The sequence below is a fragment of the Pelobates fuscus genome, chromosome 9, assembly GCF_036172605.1.
Source record: "Pelobates fuscus isolate aPelFus1 chromosome 9, aPelFus1.pri, whole genome shotgun sequence".
Taxonomy (NCBI): domain Eukaryota; kingdom Metazoa; phylum Chordata; class Amphibia; order Anura; family Pelobatidae; genus Pelobates; species Pelobates fuscus.
The window spans coordinates 73,579,171-73,601,518 of NC_086325.1; the positions used below are offsets into that span (position 1 = coordinate 73,579,171).

Below are 22,348 nucleotides of genomic sequence, written 5' to 3' on the forward strand. Positions count from 1 at the left end.
ATAGAAAACATTCTATATACCAGGATTTGGTCCAAGTACCTGGGATACATGACATCATATTCTGGTTGTGACTGTAATTATTGACTTTCAGTCAACTATGCTGTTTGCATCACCTGCATCATTTGACCTAGATACAAAAATGTGAATTTTAGGTTGACATATTTTAGATAAATACATAACACTGTTAATATTTATGTATGTTCCTCTACCAACAATTGGTTCTAAATCCACTTATTATAAATGGCACTCCCATGGTAACTATATGTATCGAGGCAATCAGTTTTAAACCTTACATCATAGTTACTACATACAGCAGGAATGGATACATTCTGTTTTTAGGAGACAACTTCCCAATTTTGGAGCAAGACATCACTTGCAATAGTTTAATTCAACTTTTATCCATACTGCGACTAAATTTCATACAGCATCCATTATACTGACATCACATACAACCTCCATCTCTCACAGTCATTGCAAAGGGCACCCATGAAAGCTACAACAACACGCACAGATGCATAATACAGTCATGACTCATACACTTCCCAGAAAAAAAACAATAACACCCGCAACACCCACATTGACAACCTTCTCACATACAACACTTACGTTCAGCATCCAGTTGAAATCCTTATCACATACAATGTCAGAATGAGACCCATGTCTCATACAACAATCATGGCACCCACAGTACTTACACATCAGATACAGCATCCATCTGTCACCCACATCACCATCAACACCACCATGACCGCAAGAGCAAATACAACAGTCATCAACATATTATTGTATTACTTTGTCTTAAAATGTGATGTGATGTAAGTTTTAATAAATAATTAAAAGCCAATTTAACCTTTTGCATACACCTCACATATAAGCGATATATTTTCATCTATTTTGCTACTGTCTTCCTTAGATAGAGGACGTGAACTTTTAGCTAATAGCATCTTGTGTTACCTCACTTATTGGAACACAACTGTTTAATTCTCCCAAAAAGGTCAACTTTTCTACGACTAGTCTACAGTGCATTTAGTAAATGTGACCAGTAGCCCATCTGTAGGTAGTTTCTTGGCAACCTTGAGATGTAACTCTATTACTAGAGCAGTGGTTTTCCCCTAGAGATCATGGTTAACCATGGTACGCTTGGTAACCTTGATGTTTGTGAAGTGTGCTTCCATACATATAGTGGAGGGCCATCACTGCTCAAAGAATAATGTATGCCTAGCTCATGGACTTAGTTTAGCTGGATTACTACATTAGCAAAGGTAACAGTGGTATCGAATTTTCCTAATTTGTATGTTAAATGTCTGGAGGACAAAATATTTAGCAAGTTTTGCTTTTCATCCTTACTAGACTCAATACATTTTTCTGTGGTCCTCAAGTAATGTTTGTTCTATAGGATATGGCCCCTCTAGCATGCATTAAATTGTCATCTTCACAATATTATTTTCTTAGCTCAGAATTAACCAAAGTCACAAAAGTATTACAGAATAGAACACATACAGTTTTTAGATTACAACAAAAATCATAACATGTAGTAAAGTCTGAAAGTGGTCAGCTTAAATCTTGATAGAGTAGCAGAGAAAATCCGAATAATACAAGAATTGTTGAACAGTGCAAAAGGGAATGCAACAAGCTGGAGAATCCACTGCCAGTGGAGGGATCATCTGTGCAACAAAAGGAGTAATGATCACAATATTCCTTTAGTGTTGCACACTTCATCTCAGCAGACACTACCAGAGACCTAATTAAAATAAAAGCTACAGATATCTGAGTAAGTTGGATCCTTCCTGGCATCCTTGTCAGAATTTTTTTTTCAATGAGAAGCTTGATAATAGGGCAAAATAATTGACTCCAAAAAAAATTGTGTGCCAGGTAAATATCCTAAAGAAGGATAATTGTAATCCTTCATGGGAAAGCATGGGTGAACGCCTCGTGGCCCTCCGTATAACAACCATGTCAGAATCCATTTTGAAGCAAAGTAGAATGTCCAATGGAACCTTTATGGAGCCATATGTGCTTTAGCCAACCAAAAACAGACATCCAATGTGACAGGTTTGACATATTTAGGTGACAGGAGTGAAGTGTTCTAGTTCTTCTTCTAAGACATCTTTGGGCACTACTTTAACTCTCATGTTATGTACCATGCTCCTATCTTCTGATCACGCCACGTGGGCAGACAGCTCAGAGTAATATTGTGTTATATGTATTGAGAACTGAGTTCATTGTGAACTGAGCAATGTATATGGTCCCTACTTTTTCCTACATTAATACAATGTGTACCTGTTAGGTTTGAAAGGATATCATACAGTAAAGCTTTAATTTCCACTTTGTTTGATGGGATGTTATCTTCTTTATCTGTAGGTCTGTGGGGTTCCTCTGCTATCAGCAGATAATTTCCTATATCAATGAATAGGCCAGTGGGGGAACTTTTAGGAAGTACAGGCCTTTGGTGTTATTAAATAAGATCCAAGATATTTTGTAGACCAGGGCTGGGATATGCTTTAAATATATATATGTTTGTTTTATTTATTTTTTTCAAATGCATTGCCATGTTCTTAGTAGAACATATGAGATGGATACTCTATGATCATCTAGCTTTCAAAGTTTGCATCTGTCTCTTTCAGTCATTAGCTTACGGTATTAGAAGTAAATGAACTGTCCTCCTTAATAGACCTGATTCTCTAAACCACTGTAATAACCTGTCCTAGAAAGACTTTCAATGTTGGATCAGTATTTTTAGTAAAGACATGAATACATGTTTAGTCTGTATTTGTTTAACTAGGTTTTTTTTATTTGCAGAACATCTAAAGTTTAGGTCAAGCTAATGCAGATATGAAGATAATTCTAAAGTACCCTGATAAGTCTCCTACCACTGCTCTTCAGCTTTGCATTATTACCTCTAACTAATGAAGTAACGGGGAGGGGGGGAGGAGGGGGTCTGCATATAATCCACATGATTTAAAGTGTTGACAAGGGCTTTAATGGGCACACTATTGTTCATCCACCTGCTTTGGGTACATTTCCCAATATCTAAATAAGAATTTATTTCCCTTACCCAAAAAGACAATTACACTGGAAAGGTTAAAGTCTATTTACAGAAAACTCAGTATTTTTAAAGGGCTCATTAGTGCATGTACAGACGTGTAACGGAAAATCAAGTGATATAAATAGTATCAAAACAGACAGTCATATAAATATTCATTATTTCAAAGGCTATTGCATGCAAAATATATGAGTGTGTTATAATTGTCAATTTGCTTTATTGTACTTTCAGTAAATATGCTATCAGCAGGTTCCATCTCTTGTCATTACAAAATATTTGTACTTTTGCTATACCATACTTTCTCTGTAACCACTAGCATTTACCCTTCGATTGCCAGGGCAGTTTTGCATTATTTTCCCCACTGGAGCATTTTACCATCTTTTTGTAACCGTATTACCCAATACGCAGAGTGAAAACCACCAGTATAATTAAGAACAGAAAGAAAGCCCCTAAGCCGGTCCTTAAAATGGCCAGATAAAATAGAAACTACAAGAAACGCCAGAAACAAGCCACGGTCAAGGGAAGCCAGAAATACACAATAGCGAGGAACAAAGCCGAGTCAGGGAAACCAGAAATCAGAATAGTCAAGAGCAAGACGGGTCAAAACCAAAGAATTATCAAAAGGATACAGGAACGCGCTGAGGGGACACTAGAGACACAAGGCACACTAGGAACCACAACAGGCCACTGTTTTAGGGGCAGACTGGGATTTTATATGATTATCATAGCCACGCCCCCAAAATGTACGTGTACTTTGAGCTCTGTTGTTTAGCGCTTTTCTGGCCTCATGGCGCCGGTACGCATGCACCGCGTCCTTAAAAGGGGCGGGTGCATAGCGGCCAGTGGCCCTGATGCTGAATGGAGCCTCTCCACGTGTGGGAGCGGCGGTCTGACCAATCCCGCTGTCGGCAGATCGGCAGACCGATAAGGTAAGTGGGTGGAGGCTTACACTTTTACTTTAAATCATAACACTTTTACTTTAAATCATATTCCTACAAAACCCTCAAAATGCTGTCTTTACTTCATGGGTATTCTAATCCTTACCATCTGCAATGCTAAGGGTAAGCCACTAGTGTTCTGTATGATTAACCATACCCTGTATTATCAACAGCATGGGGACACCCAATGAACCTAGTGGACAGAAGTCAAAGGCCAGTCTTCACCTTGTTTCTGTGTCTTTTTTTCTATTTGTCCCTATGTTTTAGCCCTCTTTTCCATCTCCTATTTCTTTCTCAATCTTTTTACTTCTACTCCTCTTTCTGTTACTGGCTTTTGTGTCTTTCATTGACTTGACCTTTTCACATGGCTGATTTGTCTCTCTGACGATAAGGGTTCCCTATAACTCCATCTGGTGTTGTGGGACAGACTTCTGTCCAGCAGGTTTGAATCTCCTTTCATATGATGTGAAAGAACAGAATATTCCAGAGACCCCACCCAAATTAAATTCAATGTGTCAGACATGTTTCAGAAGTAGATGTATTGCCAAACTAATGCGCCCTTGCCCTGCACAAATCAAATGAGTTTTTAGTAACACCGTAGGCAGTAAAAACAATACGTGATTTTGTTTGACAAGTACTATTTCTTTTTTAACAAGTGCTGTTTCTGGTCTGTCCATGCGCCATAGTGATGACCACTGAGTCTCCACTATGTAAATTCCAGGAACACATGTGGTCGATAAATACTTTCAGACTGAAGTCTCTTGACAAATGGCACTGATGTGCTGAAAGATTTTTGGAGAAACTGTTTCAGACGGAGGTCCACTACTCACATCGTGGGAGGTAGATAAAGACTGCACAGATGTTTTATCATTAATTAGGAAAAAGGTTAGAGATGCAAAATGAACAAGATTCTGAACAAAATTGGGTTGAGTTGTTGACATCTCACAAACAGAAATTGAAGCAGAAATTTTGTTAATAGGTCATCTAGCATATATTTTGAGTTTTAGCGCATGTTACTCCTTCTTATAAACCAAACATTCTTGCTGTGAGCATGGCAACTAGCCGTATAGGGTAATGGATCTCTTTACATGCCAAGAACTATATCTTAAAACACTATGAGGTTGGGTTCTTTCCAGCTGACTTGACCTTATGTGGTGAAATGATCTTTGATGTACTTTACTTGGCTTATACAAGCCTCAGAATGACACTTACTATGGTTACTGTACCTATTCCAAGTTCCCCCTGCCCAGATTTTCACTGGATTATTTTACTCCTTCCAATCAGCATTTACTATGTGTATGTGAAAAAAACATGTTCTAGTGCAACATAAGTCTGCTGGTGGACTGGCCATTTGTGACATGAGTTGCTAGCAGATAAGAGTCTTGCATTGCACATTGACTCTGTTGGGGAAACTATGCCTGAATGTTGACGAGGATCAATTGGATTTATTATCCTTCTATCTTCCTTGCAATGTCCTTTCTAGTTTCTATTGTTTGGCTTATAGCCACCCTTTTGTACGCTCTACGCTGTGAATATGGAACAATCTAACGCTCAGGTTTGGGCATGATGCTTTTCAGTCACCACCTTTTCCATTTCTAGGTGTGCCCCCAATCCTGTTTGTATTTACCACTTTTTCCATTGTCACGTAAGCAGGAGTTTCCATCCAGAATGGCCCTCTAGTTCAAAGAGAAATTGACAGACCAAAATAGTAACCGGTCCTAATTGGTCCTAATATTGTTGCCTTTTATGGACACTCCTGACTCCATAACCTGTACAGACCACTGTAGTGGTTATAATGCTTGGAATGTTACTTCAATGGATTTATGTTGGGTCAGTCGATATGTTCGTCACTTCTAGTATTTGAAAATAAAATTAGTGAAATAGTTCTAAATAATTGTCTCTAAAATTAATATTTAGAAAAAAGAAAATATTTGGATCTCATTGCACATTACAAAAAAATATATATTGGTGATGGGGCTTTGGCAGACATCATGGTGGTTTTAGCAAACAGCAGTAACATGATAGGATCAGTGCTTACAGGGACACAGTAATGGTCCCCGAATGTATGTGGTAACCATTTTCCACTTTTCTTTCTTCCCCTGCTCTTGCTACAAGTAGCAGCTGGGACATTTACACTTAGTAGCAATGCCAGCTGTTTCTTTATGATTGGACCATCAGCATCACCTCCAGAGGCCAGACATGTGTTGCCTACATATGTGTAGCAGGCTTCACTCAGAGGTCTAGTGTCAATGTGCCAGGGCAAGCAACAATCTTGGTCAGCATTCAGAGTTCAATATCAACATTTTAAATAATATATAAACCTGTGTGGTTAAAAGGTTTACTCCAGGGCCAAACATGTCTCATTTACCTACAGTGAAGTTGTTGACCCAGGTGTACAGTAATAAGTGAGACACCCTTTATTGTGTTCTGATAATATGACAAATAACAGATTCTGGCACGGCATATTATAGCTGCCAATTTACATGTTCTTTTCCCAGCAAGTACTCTGTTTTTCATAACTTTTGAACAGAAGAAGTAGTTTCCGTAGTACTTATACTGGATGTAATATACAATTGATGAAAACTGGCCTTATGTTCAAAACTGTAAAACTTGAATAATTAACTTTTATTAGTTAAATATAATGTAACTGTTTTAGTAATATATATTCTCCCTACAGAGCACTGTCGTGTTTGTGATGCCAGGAGTATCCTTACTTGGCTTTCTTGTAATTGGGTAAACTGTTTAGCAATGGTCATGCCACCTTATCGGGGTCCCCGCTGGGATCTAATCCTTCCTGGTGGTCCACTGACGTGCTTCAGGCTTCTGCAGAGCTGCAAATGCTGGAAGTCCTGGTGGTTGACATTCATTTGCTTAGAGAGTCAGCTTTTTCCTGTCTGCCAAAGAAAGTTGCACAGAATTCTGGGCTGGCTCATGACAGCCCTATGATGCTGCTAGAGGGGAAGCTTGATCTCTGGCAACAGAGGTAGTAATCTCTGTATGTGCAACATTTCAAAGCAAAATGCTGCCTATATAGACTCTAGGCACCAGGGCCACTTCAGATCCCTCAATTGGTCATGGTGCTTGGAGTAACCCTTTAATCCAAAGTATGAATGTTGCATTGATTTGTTTTCAGGTTTATGGTTGTTTTCTTCAAGGCGAGATGCCTTCTATCAGGTTCCGTTTTGAAATCAGGACCGAACAAGTTGTAGTGCTCCAAGTTCCCACAATCCTCAGCCACTGGAGATGCTCTCAAGAAACAATGGGGGCACTACAGACTGGCTTCCTTTTTTTGTTAACACAATTTCCAGAAGAAAACTATCAGGTTTTTTTTCAGTAGTTATTGCTTAGGGATCAGCTTGATAGATCTCAGTTGATGAGCTACAGAATTACTACTGCAAATTTCTTCCCATTGATTTGTGCATTTTCCCTTCTGTAGGGACGACAAGAAAGACGGGCTCAGATTCTACACAGATCCCTCTTATTTCTTCAACTTATGGAAAGAGAAGATGTTACAGGCCACTGAAGACAAAAGGAAAGAGAAGAGAAGACAAAAGGTAAGCACAGCAAACATTGTCTTAACATTCGTAACCAAACACATAGATTCTATGCCTACTTTTATACTTTATGGTTAAATTTCTGGTGATCTTGTTTGTGTTTATTTTCAGCAGGCTTTGCTGCATCAAAAATAGACAATGTGCTTAATAGTTGACTTCTTTTATATACAAAATATACTACCCAAAATGAAAAATTTAATTTGTCAGTAAATTGCATGACAACTAACAGTGTATTTTCTAAAAAAACAAAAGTGATTTTGCAATTGGGATTATTTTACCTTTCTAAAACAATAACGTGTGTTTATTCATTTTTCTAATCTCCTAGAAGTAATAATAATAATTATTATTTTTTTTACAAATTAGTTTTATTTGTCTGAGTTTTTTTTTTGTTTGTTTCTGTTCTTTGCTTCGACCTGCTTTTCATACACAAAATGAAAAGTACCTAAATATTTAGTTACTACTCAGTGGCGTACACACACTCCATGGGGCCCCGGTGCGAAACTGATCTGTGGGCCCCCCGCCCTACCCTGACCCTCTCCCCCCTGACTGTTGCCCCCCCCCCCCCCCGACACATACATACAGACACAAACACATACACACACCCCCGACAGACACATACATACATACACACTCACAGATACATACATACATGCAGACACATACATACAGAGACACACACAGATACACACATACATACATACATACAGAGACACAGACACACACATACATACACACATACAGAGACACAGACACAAACATACATACACAGACATACATACAGATACACACACAGAGACACAGACACACACATACAGAGACACAGACACAGACATACATACACACATACAGAGACACAGACATACATACAGATACACAGACACACACACAGACACAGACATACATACACACAGAGACACAGACACACACATACACACACACACATACATACAGATACACACACAGAGACACAGACATACATACACACATACAGAGACACAGACATATATACCGATACACACACACAAATACACAAAATGTTTCCTACCTTGTGTGACCTACCCTGGGGTCCAGTGGTGGCTCAGCCTGATGGGAGTCAGAGTTCCCACTCTGACTCCCTCCTCCTTCCTGTTTCCTCCCGCGTGGGCTCGGTGTATGCTGGGAGGAGTGACATGCAGTCACTTCCTCCCAGTAGTGATGATGTAATCACAGGGGGCACGGTCGCGCTCTTAAAGCGCCCAGCGCAGACCGGGCCCCCTTACAATCCATGTCCACTGGGTGGCCCTGACAGCATGGGCCACCCGATGGACCCCTTAACATGCGACCCCGGCGGTTTGCTGCACGGGCCAAGGCCGCAAAGCGTGGCAGCTGCTACTCGGTCGCGGGGGGACGCAGAGCGGCCGGGCCCCTGGAGTGCCGGGCCCGGTCGCAGCTGCGACCCCTGCGACCGCGGTACGTACGCCACTGTTACTACTGCTGTACATTTAAAAAAAGAAAAAAAAAACTAATTATAATTTCAGAAAGGGCTGCTTACTTACTGTTGGTAAAGTTTACCTATTTATTTGACTCCACAAAGTTTAATGAATACAGCAGAAAGGGTATACTGATGATAGATAGCAGAGAAAATAGGTGGCAGTACAAAACTATTCTTTGATTGTAACCCAAGTTGTTTAATGGCCATATGAGTAAGTCACATCAGTTGCATGCTTTGACTGACAGGTCAGGCTTGTAATCACTGTGATTGGCTCTCAAGACGATCACTGGGCCTATGGGCCAATTTATTAAACAGAGAACTATAAGAGTTCGTTACATTAGGGTTAGTTAAGATTATAGAGAGTTAGGGATGGTTGTTATTAGGGTTAGTTAGGGTTAACTTGGTTTCAGGATAGCTAAGTTTTTCTTGGTTTGGTAACATTAGGGTTAGCCAGGGTTAATGTTAGCTATTGCTAGAGTTAGCTAGTGTAGTAAGGTGAAGTAAGGTGACACACAGATAATGCCACTTCACCAAACAGTTTCTCTAGGAAGCAAGCTGTACAGAGGCATGTCAAATACAGAACACATGAAGCCTTTAAAGGTTAGGAGACGCAAGATCTGTGAAATATAAAAACTCACCTGTATGGGGAAAAAATATTATAACTAAATTAAGCAGAACTTCATAATTACATAGAATGTGACGGCAGATAAGAACCATTTGGCCCATCTAGTCTGCCCAATTTTCTAAATACTTTCATTAGTCCCTGGCCTTATCTTATAGTTAGGATAGCCTTATGCCTATCCCACGCATGCTTAAACTCCTTTACTGTGTTAACCTCTACCACTTCAGCTGGAAGGCCATTCTATACATCCACTACCCTCTCAGTAAAGTAATACTTCCTGATATTATTTTTAAACATTTCCCCCTCTAATTTAAGACTATGCCCTCTTGTTGTGGTATTTTTCTTCTTTTAAATATGGTGTCCTCCTGTGTTGATTCCCTTTATGTATTTAAATGTTTCTATCATATCCCCCTGTCTCGTCTTTCCTCCAAGCTATACATGTTAAGATCCTTTAACCTTTCCTGGTAAGTTTTGTCCTGCAATCCATGAACCAGTTTAGTAGCCCTTCTCTGAACTCTCTCTAAAGTATCAATACCCTTCTGGAGATACGGTCTCCAGTACTGCGTACAATACTCCAAGTGAGGTCTCACCAGTGTTCTGTACAATGGCATGAGCACCCTCTTTCTACTGCTAATACCTCTCCCTATACAACCAAGCATTCTGCTAGCATTTCCTGCTTCTCTATTACATTGTCTGCCTACCTTTAAGTCATCAGAAATAATCACCCCTAAATCCCTTTCCTCAGATGTTGAGGTTAGGACTCTATCAAATATTCTGTACTCTGCCCTTGGGTTTTTACGTCCAAGATGCATTATCTTGCTCTTATCCACATTAAATGTCAGTTGCCACAACTCTGACCATTTTTCTTGTTTACCTAAATCATTTGGCTTATCCCTCCTGGAACATCAACCCTGTTACATATCTTAGTATCATCAGCAAAAAGACATACCTTACCATCAAGACCTTCTGCAATATCATTAATAAAAATATTAAAGAGAATGGGTCCAAGTACAGATCCCTGAGGTACCCCACTGGTGACAAGCCCATGCTTCGAATATACTCCATTGACTACAACCCTCTGTTGGCCAATCACTCAGCCACTGCCTTACCCATTCAACAATATTGGAATCCAAACTTAAAGATTGCAGTTTATTGATAAGCCTTGTATGTGCAACAGTGTGAAAAGCCTTACTGAAATCTAGGTAAGCAGTGTCTACTGCACCACCCTGATCTATTATTTTAGTTACCCAATCAAAAAAATCAATAAGATTAGTTTGGCATGATCTCCCTGAAGTAAACCCATGATGTCTCTAATCTTGAAATCCATGTGTTTTTAGATGTTCAACAATCCTATCCTTTAACATGGTTTACATTACTTTCCCTACTACTGAAGTAAGACTTACCGGCCTATAGTTTCCCGACTCCTTCCTACTACCTTCTGAATTGGCACAACATTCGCTAACTTTCAATCTTCTGGGACTACTCCTGTTAACAATGATTGGTTAAATAAATCTGTTAATGGTTTTGCTAGCACACCACTAAGTGATTAACTGACCAAGTGAAAACACTATACAGGCCCATTATCTCTTCTTTTGTAAATGGGTGGGGGATACTATAGTGAGGAAAAGTGCATTTGGGGTTGCTATTTTGACAAAAACATTACATGAACTTAGTAAATAATTTGATCAAAATTAGACATTTGAAAACTGAAACTGACATATCTATACTTGATCTAGACATGGATATAAACTGTACTCGGGGGCAGTGGCTTCATACCAGTTTGATGTCTTTAAACTAGAGAAAACACATGTAAAATTGTGAAATTCCCTATAAAAATGAAAAGTGTTTGAAAAACACAAATAATTAAATATAGCCTGAAGTTTCTGTGGAGGTTGGTGAAGAAATGGTGATTGAAAAGTGTCAAACCACTCTTAGTTAAATACCATGGAACTCTTTTTTCTTTTGTGTATTGGTTTTTAATTCCGTGACTGCATTAAGCTTATTGTCTCAGCACACCAAATATTTTCAAGTCCACAATGGGGAGCACTTCAGATCATGGGAGATGCAGAAACACATGCAATTTTTTTGGAGCATAATGTGACAGTAGCATAGATCTTAGGCTGACCACAACTGTCAAGTACCTTCAGTGTTTGGAATAATTGTATCCTTAAAGCCAGAGGACGTTTCTGCAAGATTTAATGAGAAATGGGTAACAGGCGTAGAGAAGTATTTTGTGTGGGTTGTATAATTTGAGACAATCAGAAGCTGCAATAAATAGAAACGTACCAAAGTTTCAGCTCTCTAATTTCCAGTTTTACAGTGTTCCACTAGAGGGCGTAAGAATACATCAATTCCTTTCTAAAGACGTAGCCAGCTTTTAATACCATTATTTTGGTGCAAACATAAATTTTGACTAGGATTTCCATATCCACAGGGTTTTCCCGAACACGTATCTCTGCATGCCGGAGGGCAATGTATACAGCTGCACTGTATTGTATTTATTTATACAGTAAATCAGGGAAATCAATTAGTTAATTAAGGCAATTTCATTGATCTGCTTTTCTACAGCACATGAATTGTACACCAGTGCTCAGAATTGCAAGTAATATGCTACTAGCCATGTCTAAAAGTTACTTGCCACAGCAGATCAACTACTGTAAAGTGACTGCTGTGAGTGGTCAGAGCAACAGCAATGTCACATCCTATGCCTTAATGATCTGGCTGAATGAACTGGTCTAGCAGCAGTCGAGCTGTAACCTCTGCAGAATACTGCCTGATCCCTTGGTGTAAACTCACTTCTACTGTCCACACGTATCAGTCGTGCAACCATGGTTACAATAGGCTTCTGCATTCAAGCAGCTCTGAGATTACTTCCATTGGGGAGGGTCAATGATACACCTGTCAGGACTACGTTTCCTCTTGTTAGGGTTGAATTTTTATTTGTCAGTGGCTAGTGGGTGAGTAGAACTATTAAGCCCTGCTTTTAATGCGCTTCCTTGCAGTTTGCCAAAGTGCCGTGTGACCAGGAATTCAACGTGACCTGGCAACCATAATTATAATTGTTTTTCTTGCCAGTAACAAGGTTCAGTATAAGAAACTTATACTCAAATATAATGAAAAATGCTAACTAACAGTTTTTTTCATTAACCTGTGAATTGTCAGGAATTTAAAGGGACACTATAGGCACCCAGACCACTTCATCTCATTGAAGTGGTCTGGGTACAGTGTTCCTGTCCCCCTTAGTCTTACAATGTAAAATATTGCAGTTTTAGAATAATTAATGTTTGCATTGCAGAGTTAAAGAAGCACTATAGTGCCAGGAAAACAAACTCCTTTTCCTGGCACTATAGGGTTATTCGGTCCCCCCCGTCCCCGTCCCTTCAGCCACTTACCTAAAACCAGCGCCGGGCTCCCTTGTCGCTGGTGACCTCTCCTACCCCTGCAAACGTCCGCTCCGAATGTGCATTCAGAGCAGCACGCATTCAAACCGCCCATAGAAAAGCATTACTCAATGCTTTCCTATGGACGTCTGCATGTCCTCAATACAATTTTTGCTTTGAAGATCGCGGAAGCGCCCTCTAGTGGCTGTCAGGAAGACAGCCACTAGAGGCTGGATTAACCCTCAATGTAAACATAGCAGTTTCTCTGAAACTGCTATTTTTACAGCTGCAGGGTTAACACTAGGGGGACCTGGCACCCAGACCACTTCATTGAGCTGAAGTGGTCTGGGTGCCTATAGTGGTCCTTTAAGACTGTCTCTAGTGGCTATCTACCAGACAGTTACTAGAGGCGCTTCTTGCAGTTTCACTGAGTTGACTCAGTGAAACGAAGCTGGACGTCTTAACACTTTGCATGAGGACATCAAGTTTTCTCTAAATCCCAAGAGGAAAGCATTGAGTCAATGCTTTCCTATGGAAAGGTCTAATGCATGCAGGGTGATTGCCGCGCATGCATATTAGACTCCCCCATCAGTTGAAAACAGCAGAGGAGCCCAGCTCAGCGCTGAAATCAGGTAAATGTTTAAAGGGCTATTTAATGCTTTCATGCCGGGGGATGGGCTGGGAGGTAGAAGGTTCCTATAGAGTATACAGCTTTGTATTACTAACACCATAGTGTTCTTTTAAAGTGAATTTCAAATTTTCTGCTAAAATAGCTGAACTGAAAACATAACTGACCTACTGACAATTTACACTTCAATAGATAATATCTATGTTTTAACTGTCCTATTTAAATGAATTTCTTGGCTAAACATCACATAAGTACAATAATGTTCAATGCGATATTGTAAAGCGCTACGGAATCTGTTGGCGCTATATAAATTATAATAATAATAAATGCATTTAAATTAATTATATGGCAATACTAGCTGTAGATTCAGTAATGGTAGGACACAAACTGATGTAGATCAAAATAATTTGTAACACATATTTGATCTGAAATAAATAAAATCGGCTTGAGTTGATCTACCCTGATAGTATTTGTTCTCTTTTCTGTTTTTCCCGAGAGACATATTATATGCTTGAAAACTATCAAAAGCTGAATGTATCTTTCTGGTTCAAAAAATTGATATAATTTATATTATTAAATTGTTAAATGTCATTGGTAAGGGTTTCTTACTAGCTCCAATACATATATTGTTTTAAATCTCAGATGATCTAATAGAGGTCTCAGAACCATCTCCCTGGATAAATATTTAATAAAATGGTTTTATGCAGAAATGACCCAGGGATATCTTCATATAATCTCAGTTCCATATTTAAATTATTTTGGACATTTAACACTGATGGTATTCACATTAAAGCCTTGGGGGTGAAAGCAGTCGAATAACACAACATGTACCAACTAGAGCTGGGTAGCAATAGCTGGAACATGGCTTGCACTGATGTTGATACATTGTGGCATCTCAACGCCGTGTCACCCAGGCATGGCACGCAATGACTCTTGAGTGTTAATCAGCTACCAGCAGGGTGCAAAGACCCAAGCTAGTACTCTAATCAGGGGAGCCAATCTCAAATTATTATTATTATTATCATCTATAAAGCGCCAACAAATTCCGCAGCGATGTACAATGGATGGTAACAGACAAGTATTTGTCACCAGACGAATCGGATGCACAGAAACAGAGGGCCCTGCTAAAATGCTCAAATGAGCTTACGCGCTAGAGGCATAAACATACGACTAATTTCTAGCCTTAATAAGGCTTTTTCGCTGAAGCTGCTCCTTTTTTTTCCAAAATTTGTGTCTAACCATAATATGCAACCATAGAGTGTCATGTAAAAACTCACTTATAATGCACACCTTAAAAAACTTTAAATGGATAGAAGGGCACTTCAATTTTAAGGATGTGAGTGTGGGGGGTGGGGGAGTTGTTAGGCTGTTCAAAAAAAAATTTGGTGACTTACAGAACAAAAACAACATATCTTATTTACACAGTTATCATAAAAACTGTATTACTGTGAGAATTATTGCTCAGCTAAACATTCTTACAAACCCAGAAACAAGAAAGGGTTATTAGGATAAAAAAATATTATTTTTGGGGGGGATTTGGGTCCAAAATAGGGACTATACCGCCTAAATAGGCACACTTCGGAGGTATGATATAATATTCATATGGAATTATTGTGTAGCCTAAAATAAAATAGAAGCTTCTGTGTTATATTGATATATATCAAAACACATCTTTTAATTAAAACCCCTTAAGGACACATGATGGAAAATTTCCGTGATGATTGCCTTTTATTTATGAAGCTGTGTCCTTAAGGGGTTAACTAATTTGTTACTGTTAGCTCTGATCGTCCATTTTTATGTCACAGATTATTGAGAATTTTATTGATGGTGGAAGAACGATATGGGGATTTTTTTAGCCAATGGTTTGAATCACACAGACAGAACAGAAAACATATCATATACGTATGCTTAATGAAGCATGCTGAACCCTTAAAACTCTTGTCACGAAACTATCCTTTGTGTGTTGTTACCATTTCTTTAGTAGAAGTGAGCAGAACTAGACATGGGATGTAGTTACGGTAGTTCCATTCTGAAAATGCCCACCGTTATGACCGGTTCAGATTGCTTTTCTGAAGTGGGAGCTTTGTCTGGTGTTCCAGGTAAGTTTATTACTTATTTTACAGGATTTTAAGGGGGGGAGGACCTAATATTGATGCCCAGTAGAGCAATTATTATTTTAAAAATGGTTGAAAAGTTGAAGAAGTGATACATTTCAATTTTGAAGGGAGGAGTAGACACAATTTAACTATGAAATTTAGAACTTCTTAAACATGCCCCAGTATGTCTTACGTTTGATCCTATTTCATATGTTTTTAGGAACAAAGACAAGTGGAAGATCCCACTCGAGAGGTGAAGAAAGTGCGGAAAGCACGGAACCGCAGACTGGAATGGAACATGATGGCTTACGATAAGGAGTTCAGGCCCGATAACAGGTTCTCACCATCTCCATATCATGTGACTTCTTCCGAGGGATCTCTGTCCCCTGATACTAGGCATGTTTTGCGTACAATGTGTCAGTACATAGGCCTTTGAAGGCTGATATAGTATGTTGCTATTTACACCATAGTAGGCTAAGAACAGTGTATACAATTGCATACTATGGGTTTAAAGAAGCACTATAGTGTTAGCAATTCAAACATATATTCCTGCTGCTATAGTGTTCTACTCACTATTTAGACTTGTGGGCCCCGTATATACATTTAAAAAAAGAGTTTTACAAATCTTTTTGGAGCGTCAAGATCCAGTCACTGCAGCCGCCCAATTTTCCTCCGGTGACATCACACTAACACCTCTTCTTTTTGTCGAATGCAATGCTTCTCATAGTGGACAAGAAGCCCAAACACGTCTAGTGCCTTGCTCCTCCAATCAAAGCTTTCTATAAAATGCATTGATTAAAGAGCCTAGTCTGACTCGGTTATGGAAGTGGAAGCACCCCCAAGTTGCTATCAGGAAGACAGCCAGTATAGATGTGTTTATCTCTGCATCGTAAACATTGCCATATCTAAAAAAGGCAATGTTTTAGACTAAAATGATAGGAGCACTGCACCCAGATTATTTCATTAAAATTAAGTGGTTGGGGCACCTATAGGGTCCTTTTAAGAAGTGAAAATGAGGTGTGGTTTAGTCAACTACCGACCCACTTGAAAAAAATCTGTATCTGTCAATATAAGTTAAACCAGGGATCCTTCAATTATTGGTTGTCAAAATATAGCTCCTTCCCTTGTGTTTTCTTTTGTGGTATCCGTGGTAATATATTCTGAAGTGTAAGGTTTATGTTGGAAGTCACTTTTGTATATATTTGCATGAGATTAAACCTGCAATGCTTGTGCTGTTTATCTAGTGGTAAACTATTGGATGGTTTAATATCGCTTTCAATGAAATCACTATATTTGAGTATGTGTTTAGTTGAATAAACAAAGCATGTCTTATATGCTAATATTAGACATAATAACAGGGTATAAATACCTTATATATGCCATGTGTCACTTTAGCTAGCTCTTTTTGTGCAGTGAAATGTCCTTATACACATCAAGTTGAATGTAAACTCTGTAATGGTGGGTGGGTTGTTCAGAGTGGATCATTAGATGTGTGTTAACATGTCAAGAGTACAGATAACATTGCTTCTTGTATATCATCTGCAGGTCCTATGCATCTGATCTTGATCACTCTTATCCTGCCAGCCCTAATCATCCTGGCCAACAGATCTTGGGCCCAGCCCCTCACTTAACACCAGAAAATAAGGAGATTATCCTAATGGCAAGTCAGGCACAGGAGCATTGCTACCGTACCTCTGCCCCTAGTACACGTCAGAACAGCCTAAACAGAGCTCAGCAGGCTCATGTACCCCAGCCACCAGAAGCCACCCCAAATGGACCACGTCCACACGTTCTGAAGGATTATGGGTAAGTAGAATAATATGGTATGTGTGGAAAAAAAAAGTTGTAGAAGTAAGTAGCTATTTTTGTTAATGCGATTACTATGCAAAACCAGGTGTTTGTTAATTTTTTTTATATATTTTATATTTTGCATGCCATTTATAACTGCCTTATGGGAGATAGGCCAAGACATATGTTGCTGAGTTTAACAAAAAAGAATGTTGGTTATAATTGCAGAGGGACTAAAGTGTGATAAGTACTATTTTATCAAATTAGAGTCGTCGTCCTCCCTATGTGACATCTGATGGTTCTCTCAGTGAGCTGTTTGCTGAAACTCTAATTAGGAAAATACAAAGTCTTTCATCTACGGTTAAAATATTCTAACCTCAACAATATTAATACATTCCACAATAAAAGTAAAATAATATGAAAAATGTCCTTCATGAACTATACTTCTATCGTGTTCCCTTACAGAAGTTGCCTTTTATACCTGATTCACCAGACGGAGTAAGCTTGTTGTGAAACCAGTCACCATCATATTAATTCCATTTGTCCATAGTCACATGTTCATTTTTTTTTTTTTTTAATTCTTTATTTTTGTAGTGCATATAAACGTAACAGAACGTACATGCGGTACCCCAAAGGCAATCCACATGCTTTTTCAAACATTAAGTACAGTGAGGTATATATTAGTTCTTGCACATTTTTAGTGTTAATTTTAGTAAGCTTAGGATATAACAGGACTTTGCACTATTTTGGCATATTAGATACAGTCTAAACAGGCTATACAATAACGTCTGACCACATGAATTCTCTCATATTCTGCCTTAAGTCATTGACTTCAAAGTGGACGCTTAAAACTATAATTAGGCTTAGTCTGCATATTCGCTGATCAGTTGACATCATAGATTATGCATGTGTAAAAATTCAGGTGAGTATGACAGGCTAGTACTAGAAACTGACTGCAACTTTAAACTACTGGTTATAATAACTCACATGTTTGTTGTTTCGAAGCTGAAACATTAGGATTAATAAAACACATTAAATGCAGGCTGAGTGATAATATCTATAGCAATGGTGCTCTTGCTGTGTACAGGCTTTAGATATGGAGCATACAGTGCTCCTGGTATAGGAACAGAAGGATATTGGAAAGAGGAGGAAGAAGAGAACAGACGGATACAAAAAGGAGACACCTGGTCAACCTATGGTAACAAGGCAATCTGGATGTTCATATTATAGTGCCTGGCTTTCTCCAGTGCTCGGGCGGAATTGTGGCTATAGTCCGCTGTGTAGCCCTGAGTCAACCGACGCCAGCTCTGCACTTGGTATGCGTGTTGGCCTCTCGGGCCTCGCGGCTGGATCGGTGGTGCCAGTTGTGTGAGTCCAATAAGCTGCCAGGCGCAGCCTTAGCTGCTCCCCCTTCTTGCACTTTCCATGTGCGGCGTTGAGCCAGTGAGGATCGTGACCTCCATGGGTTGGCATTTTTGTATGGCAGGCAGCTTAAGGAGATCGCCTCTGGGGGTCTTTGCCCCTGTTGCGGGCGTCTGGAGCTCCGTGGTCGAGGTGAGTAGTAGTGTCCATGCAGCTGGCCTGGTCGGCGGAGTTTTGTTCGCCACTGTGGTTTCTTGCGCTTTCTCCTTTGTTAGTTGTGCGGGGGGGGGGGGTTTATGCTTGCCGCTTCGTGTAGTAGAATATCCCCCTGGAACTGCCTGGCTTTCTGCAGGTTTGTAGGATAGCTCGTTGGGTTGATCTCCCTCTGGAGAATGATTTGGTGTTGCTGCAAATAATGCCTCCAATTTGGCCCAGAAGTCCGCAAAGGTGGCATCCAGTCGCTCTAGCACATATTCTGCAGCACCTTCCCGTGTCTCCATGTGCTGCAGTAGGCCCTGATGGTGATGCAGGGGCCCGGCCGCCATCTTAGGTGGATCAGCCACGATCATGCGTCGGGAGGTGGGAGCTGTGCAGGGTTGACAGGGGCACCAGCCAGTGGATACCGGGATAACCCCCGCCGGTCCAGAGGGGGGGGGAAGGAGCATAGCTTCGGTTACACGCGGGCCATTCAGGCAACGAAGGAGCCTGGAGAGCGGCCGTCTCTCCAGAGCTCAGGCTTTCGTAGGCCGCTGACTGCTATCAGGACGTACCGGGGTCGGATCAGCTCACGGCGAGTATCCTCTGGTGTACCGGTAAGATAGGTGCCGAAAACGGTCTGCTAGGTGAGTGACCTGAGTGTAAATCTCGATTTATAGGGACCAGATGCAGGAGCTCTTGCCGAGCACGTCTGGTTCCCTTGGCAGTCAGGCTCCGCCCCCCACATGTTCATTTTTGACCAATCACTTTACAGGGTTCCCCTGGTTACCTTTATTATAAACATGTTACTTGCATTGTGAATTCTGTTCTGTATTTTGATCAAATGGCTTATCATGCAATGCACGATATACAGACAAAAACCTAAGTGGCTGTTAATAAAACGTTACTGGTACAAAAATCTCAAAATCAGTTGGTCCATTTTAAAGAAGAATATATTTTACACATGCATTTTTTTTTTTTTGGGGGGGGGGGGGGGGAATACACTAATACACTTTCCTAATTGCTTTTGGTTGTAGTAGAAGGGTTCACAATCTTGGAGAGCTCACACTCTCTCTCTATATATATTATTACTATTTGCAATCAGCAATGTGTTCTTACCCAGCCAAGACATCTCTTATGCCAGATACTGTTCATTCCCATTCTCGGGAAGCAAACACTTGGCCAATGTGCCAGTTTTAGAAAACTCATTGAATGAACTCAGTCATTACCAAAGAGCATTATCCCGCAGTCTGGTTCAATTTTTTTTATGGCACTATATAAAACATTTAGTGTAAACACACACAGTCTATCATTGCTAGCAGTACTGCAGGAAACTGTACAGGTCGATAGGGTGTTGCTGATTCCAGAGCGTGCTACCATATGCATTAATGCCCTATTATTAATGCATTTTAATGGCACAAGCAAATTTGAGCAGGTTGTTTTTTTTTTTAAATACACTTTGATTGTAGTGTTGCAAAGCACATATCTTATGCTTTACATCTTAACTGTATATACCGGTATTTTTAAAGGGGATTTAACTTTAACTGTAGGGTTTTAATGTTGATATGCATCACATTCAGGCTAATCATTAATCTACTACCTAAATATATTATTTATATTTATTATTCATATTATTCAGTCTAGACTCTAGAACATAGAGCTTCTGTGGAATTTTAAGAACAAATTATGTTACAGATATTGATCACTAAAACTATTGCTTTGATTTTGCTATTACCAATGGAAGAATGCAATTATTTCATAGGGAAAAGAAGCAAACATTTCATTTGCCAATAGATGGATGTTGCCTTGTGAATCTCAGTATGTAGTGAAGTCTATCTGGAACCTATAAAGGCATTCAACCAACAGCCTCTAGATGTTTATGAGATGCCTTGGTGACTTGCAATATCCATGCTAATTAGATTATGGGTTATTGTATCCCATACACAAAGTAATTACCAATGCTTTCAAGTTGAACAAAGCAGGTTTCGTATAATTAAAGTACCATGCATTGAAAAGTAACAGCGTTACCACCCCACAAATGGTATTTATAAACCACAATACCAGAGGCAAAGCATGATTACTTACATTAAAAGGTATGTTCTGTTAATGAAAATCCTTCTGGCTTAAGAAAAGGAAGGTGGATTGACAATTTCTCTTTGCTTCCGTTGGAAAAACTAATAAATTGTTGCTAGATAGAATTTCTGTGTGATGCATTTTTATATTTTCCTTGACACCTACCTGTCTTTCTCTCACACCCACACTACTCCCAACACATACCCATCTGGGCTAATATCTCAGGGTTCTGTGGCACCTGCTAATAGCAATATTTCCATGTTGCGTTCTCTACAAATTAGGCCTCTCCATCCCACTTTTACTTTCTCCTTTTTATGTTTTGGGAGCTCAGCAGGTTCCTAATGATGATATATTTGTTGTTTCATGTTTTACTCTAACCTTTTACACAATGTACTGGATATGACTATTACGTTAATCATCATTTATCCACTGTTATAACTGTTTTAATATAAGATGTAAAGCTAAACTATGTGCCCTGAAGTATGATGATTGATGATGCGGGGATAAAGCAATTGAATGTAACAATTTAAAATTCAGTTACCCTTTTCTCTTTGCAGTGGTCAGCAGATGCCAGTTACAGAATACTTTGTGCCCCCTGCTCCCCCACCACCTCCCCCCATGATCCCCTCAGCACAAACTGCCTTTGACAGCCCCATTTCTGCACCCACTCCAGTGGCACCCAATGTTGCTGCCTCCATTTCTCTCTCTTCATATATCCCCTCCCCTCCACCAGCACCACCATGTCCTTATTCTTTCTCCCCTCCTCAAGCTGGCCCTATGGGACCCCCTATGGCCCCTCCTCCCCCTCCCCCTGGTCCCCCAACTATCACTCCATCTCCTGCTCATTCGGCTTCCCCTACTCCTGTCACTGTGGAAACAAGAAAACCTCAAATTCCACTCATCCCAATGAGCGATGCCAGGAGCGACTTACTGGCCGCAATCCGCAGAGGTAGGTACTCCCTTCCTATTGAATGTTTAAATTGGAAAAACAATTGACTATTTAAAAAAAAATTTTATAAGATAATTGCTTTTTTTTTTTTTTACAATACTACCAATGCTACCAATGCAAGTTGACAGACGAAGGTCTCTCAGGTGCTTAAACAATACATTTCAGTGTTGTTTTCCATAAAAATAAATACATTTTAATTTTTTTAATTTTCCCTGGAGACTAAACAGAGAAAGAAATGTTTAATTTAAA

At 39.7% G+C, this 22,348-nt stretch overlaps 1 protein-coding gene across 2 annotated transcripts in view; it reads left to right on the forward strand.

The window, feature by feature from the left end:
- Nucleotides 1-22,348, forward strand: part of LOC134572831 (actin-binding protein WASF3-like) — a 78,957-nt gene that overhangs the window by 50,372 nt on the left and 6,237 nt on the right. The window contains exons 5-8 of one of the 2 annotated variants that reach the window (XM_063432070.1): nt 7,418-7,535; nt 15,953-16,128; nt 17,278-17,538; nt 21,708-22,099. In XM_063432070.1, coding sequence (XP_063288140.1) covers nt 7,418-7,535; nt 15,953-16,128; nt 17,278-17,538; nt 21,708-22,099 — 947 coding nt within the window. The remainder of the gene's footprint in view (nt 1-7,417; nt 7,536-15,952; nt 16,129-17,277; nt 17,539-21,707; nt 22,100-22,348) is intronic. The other variant, XM_063432071.1, reaches the window with a different exon arrangement.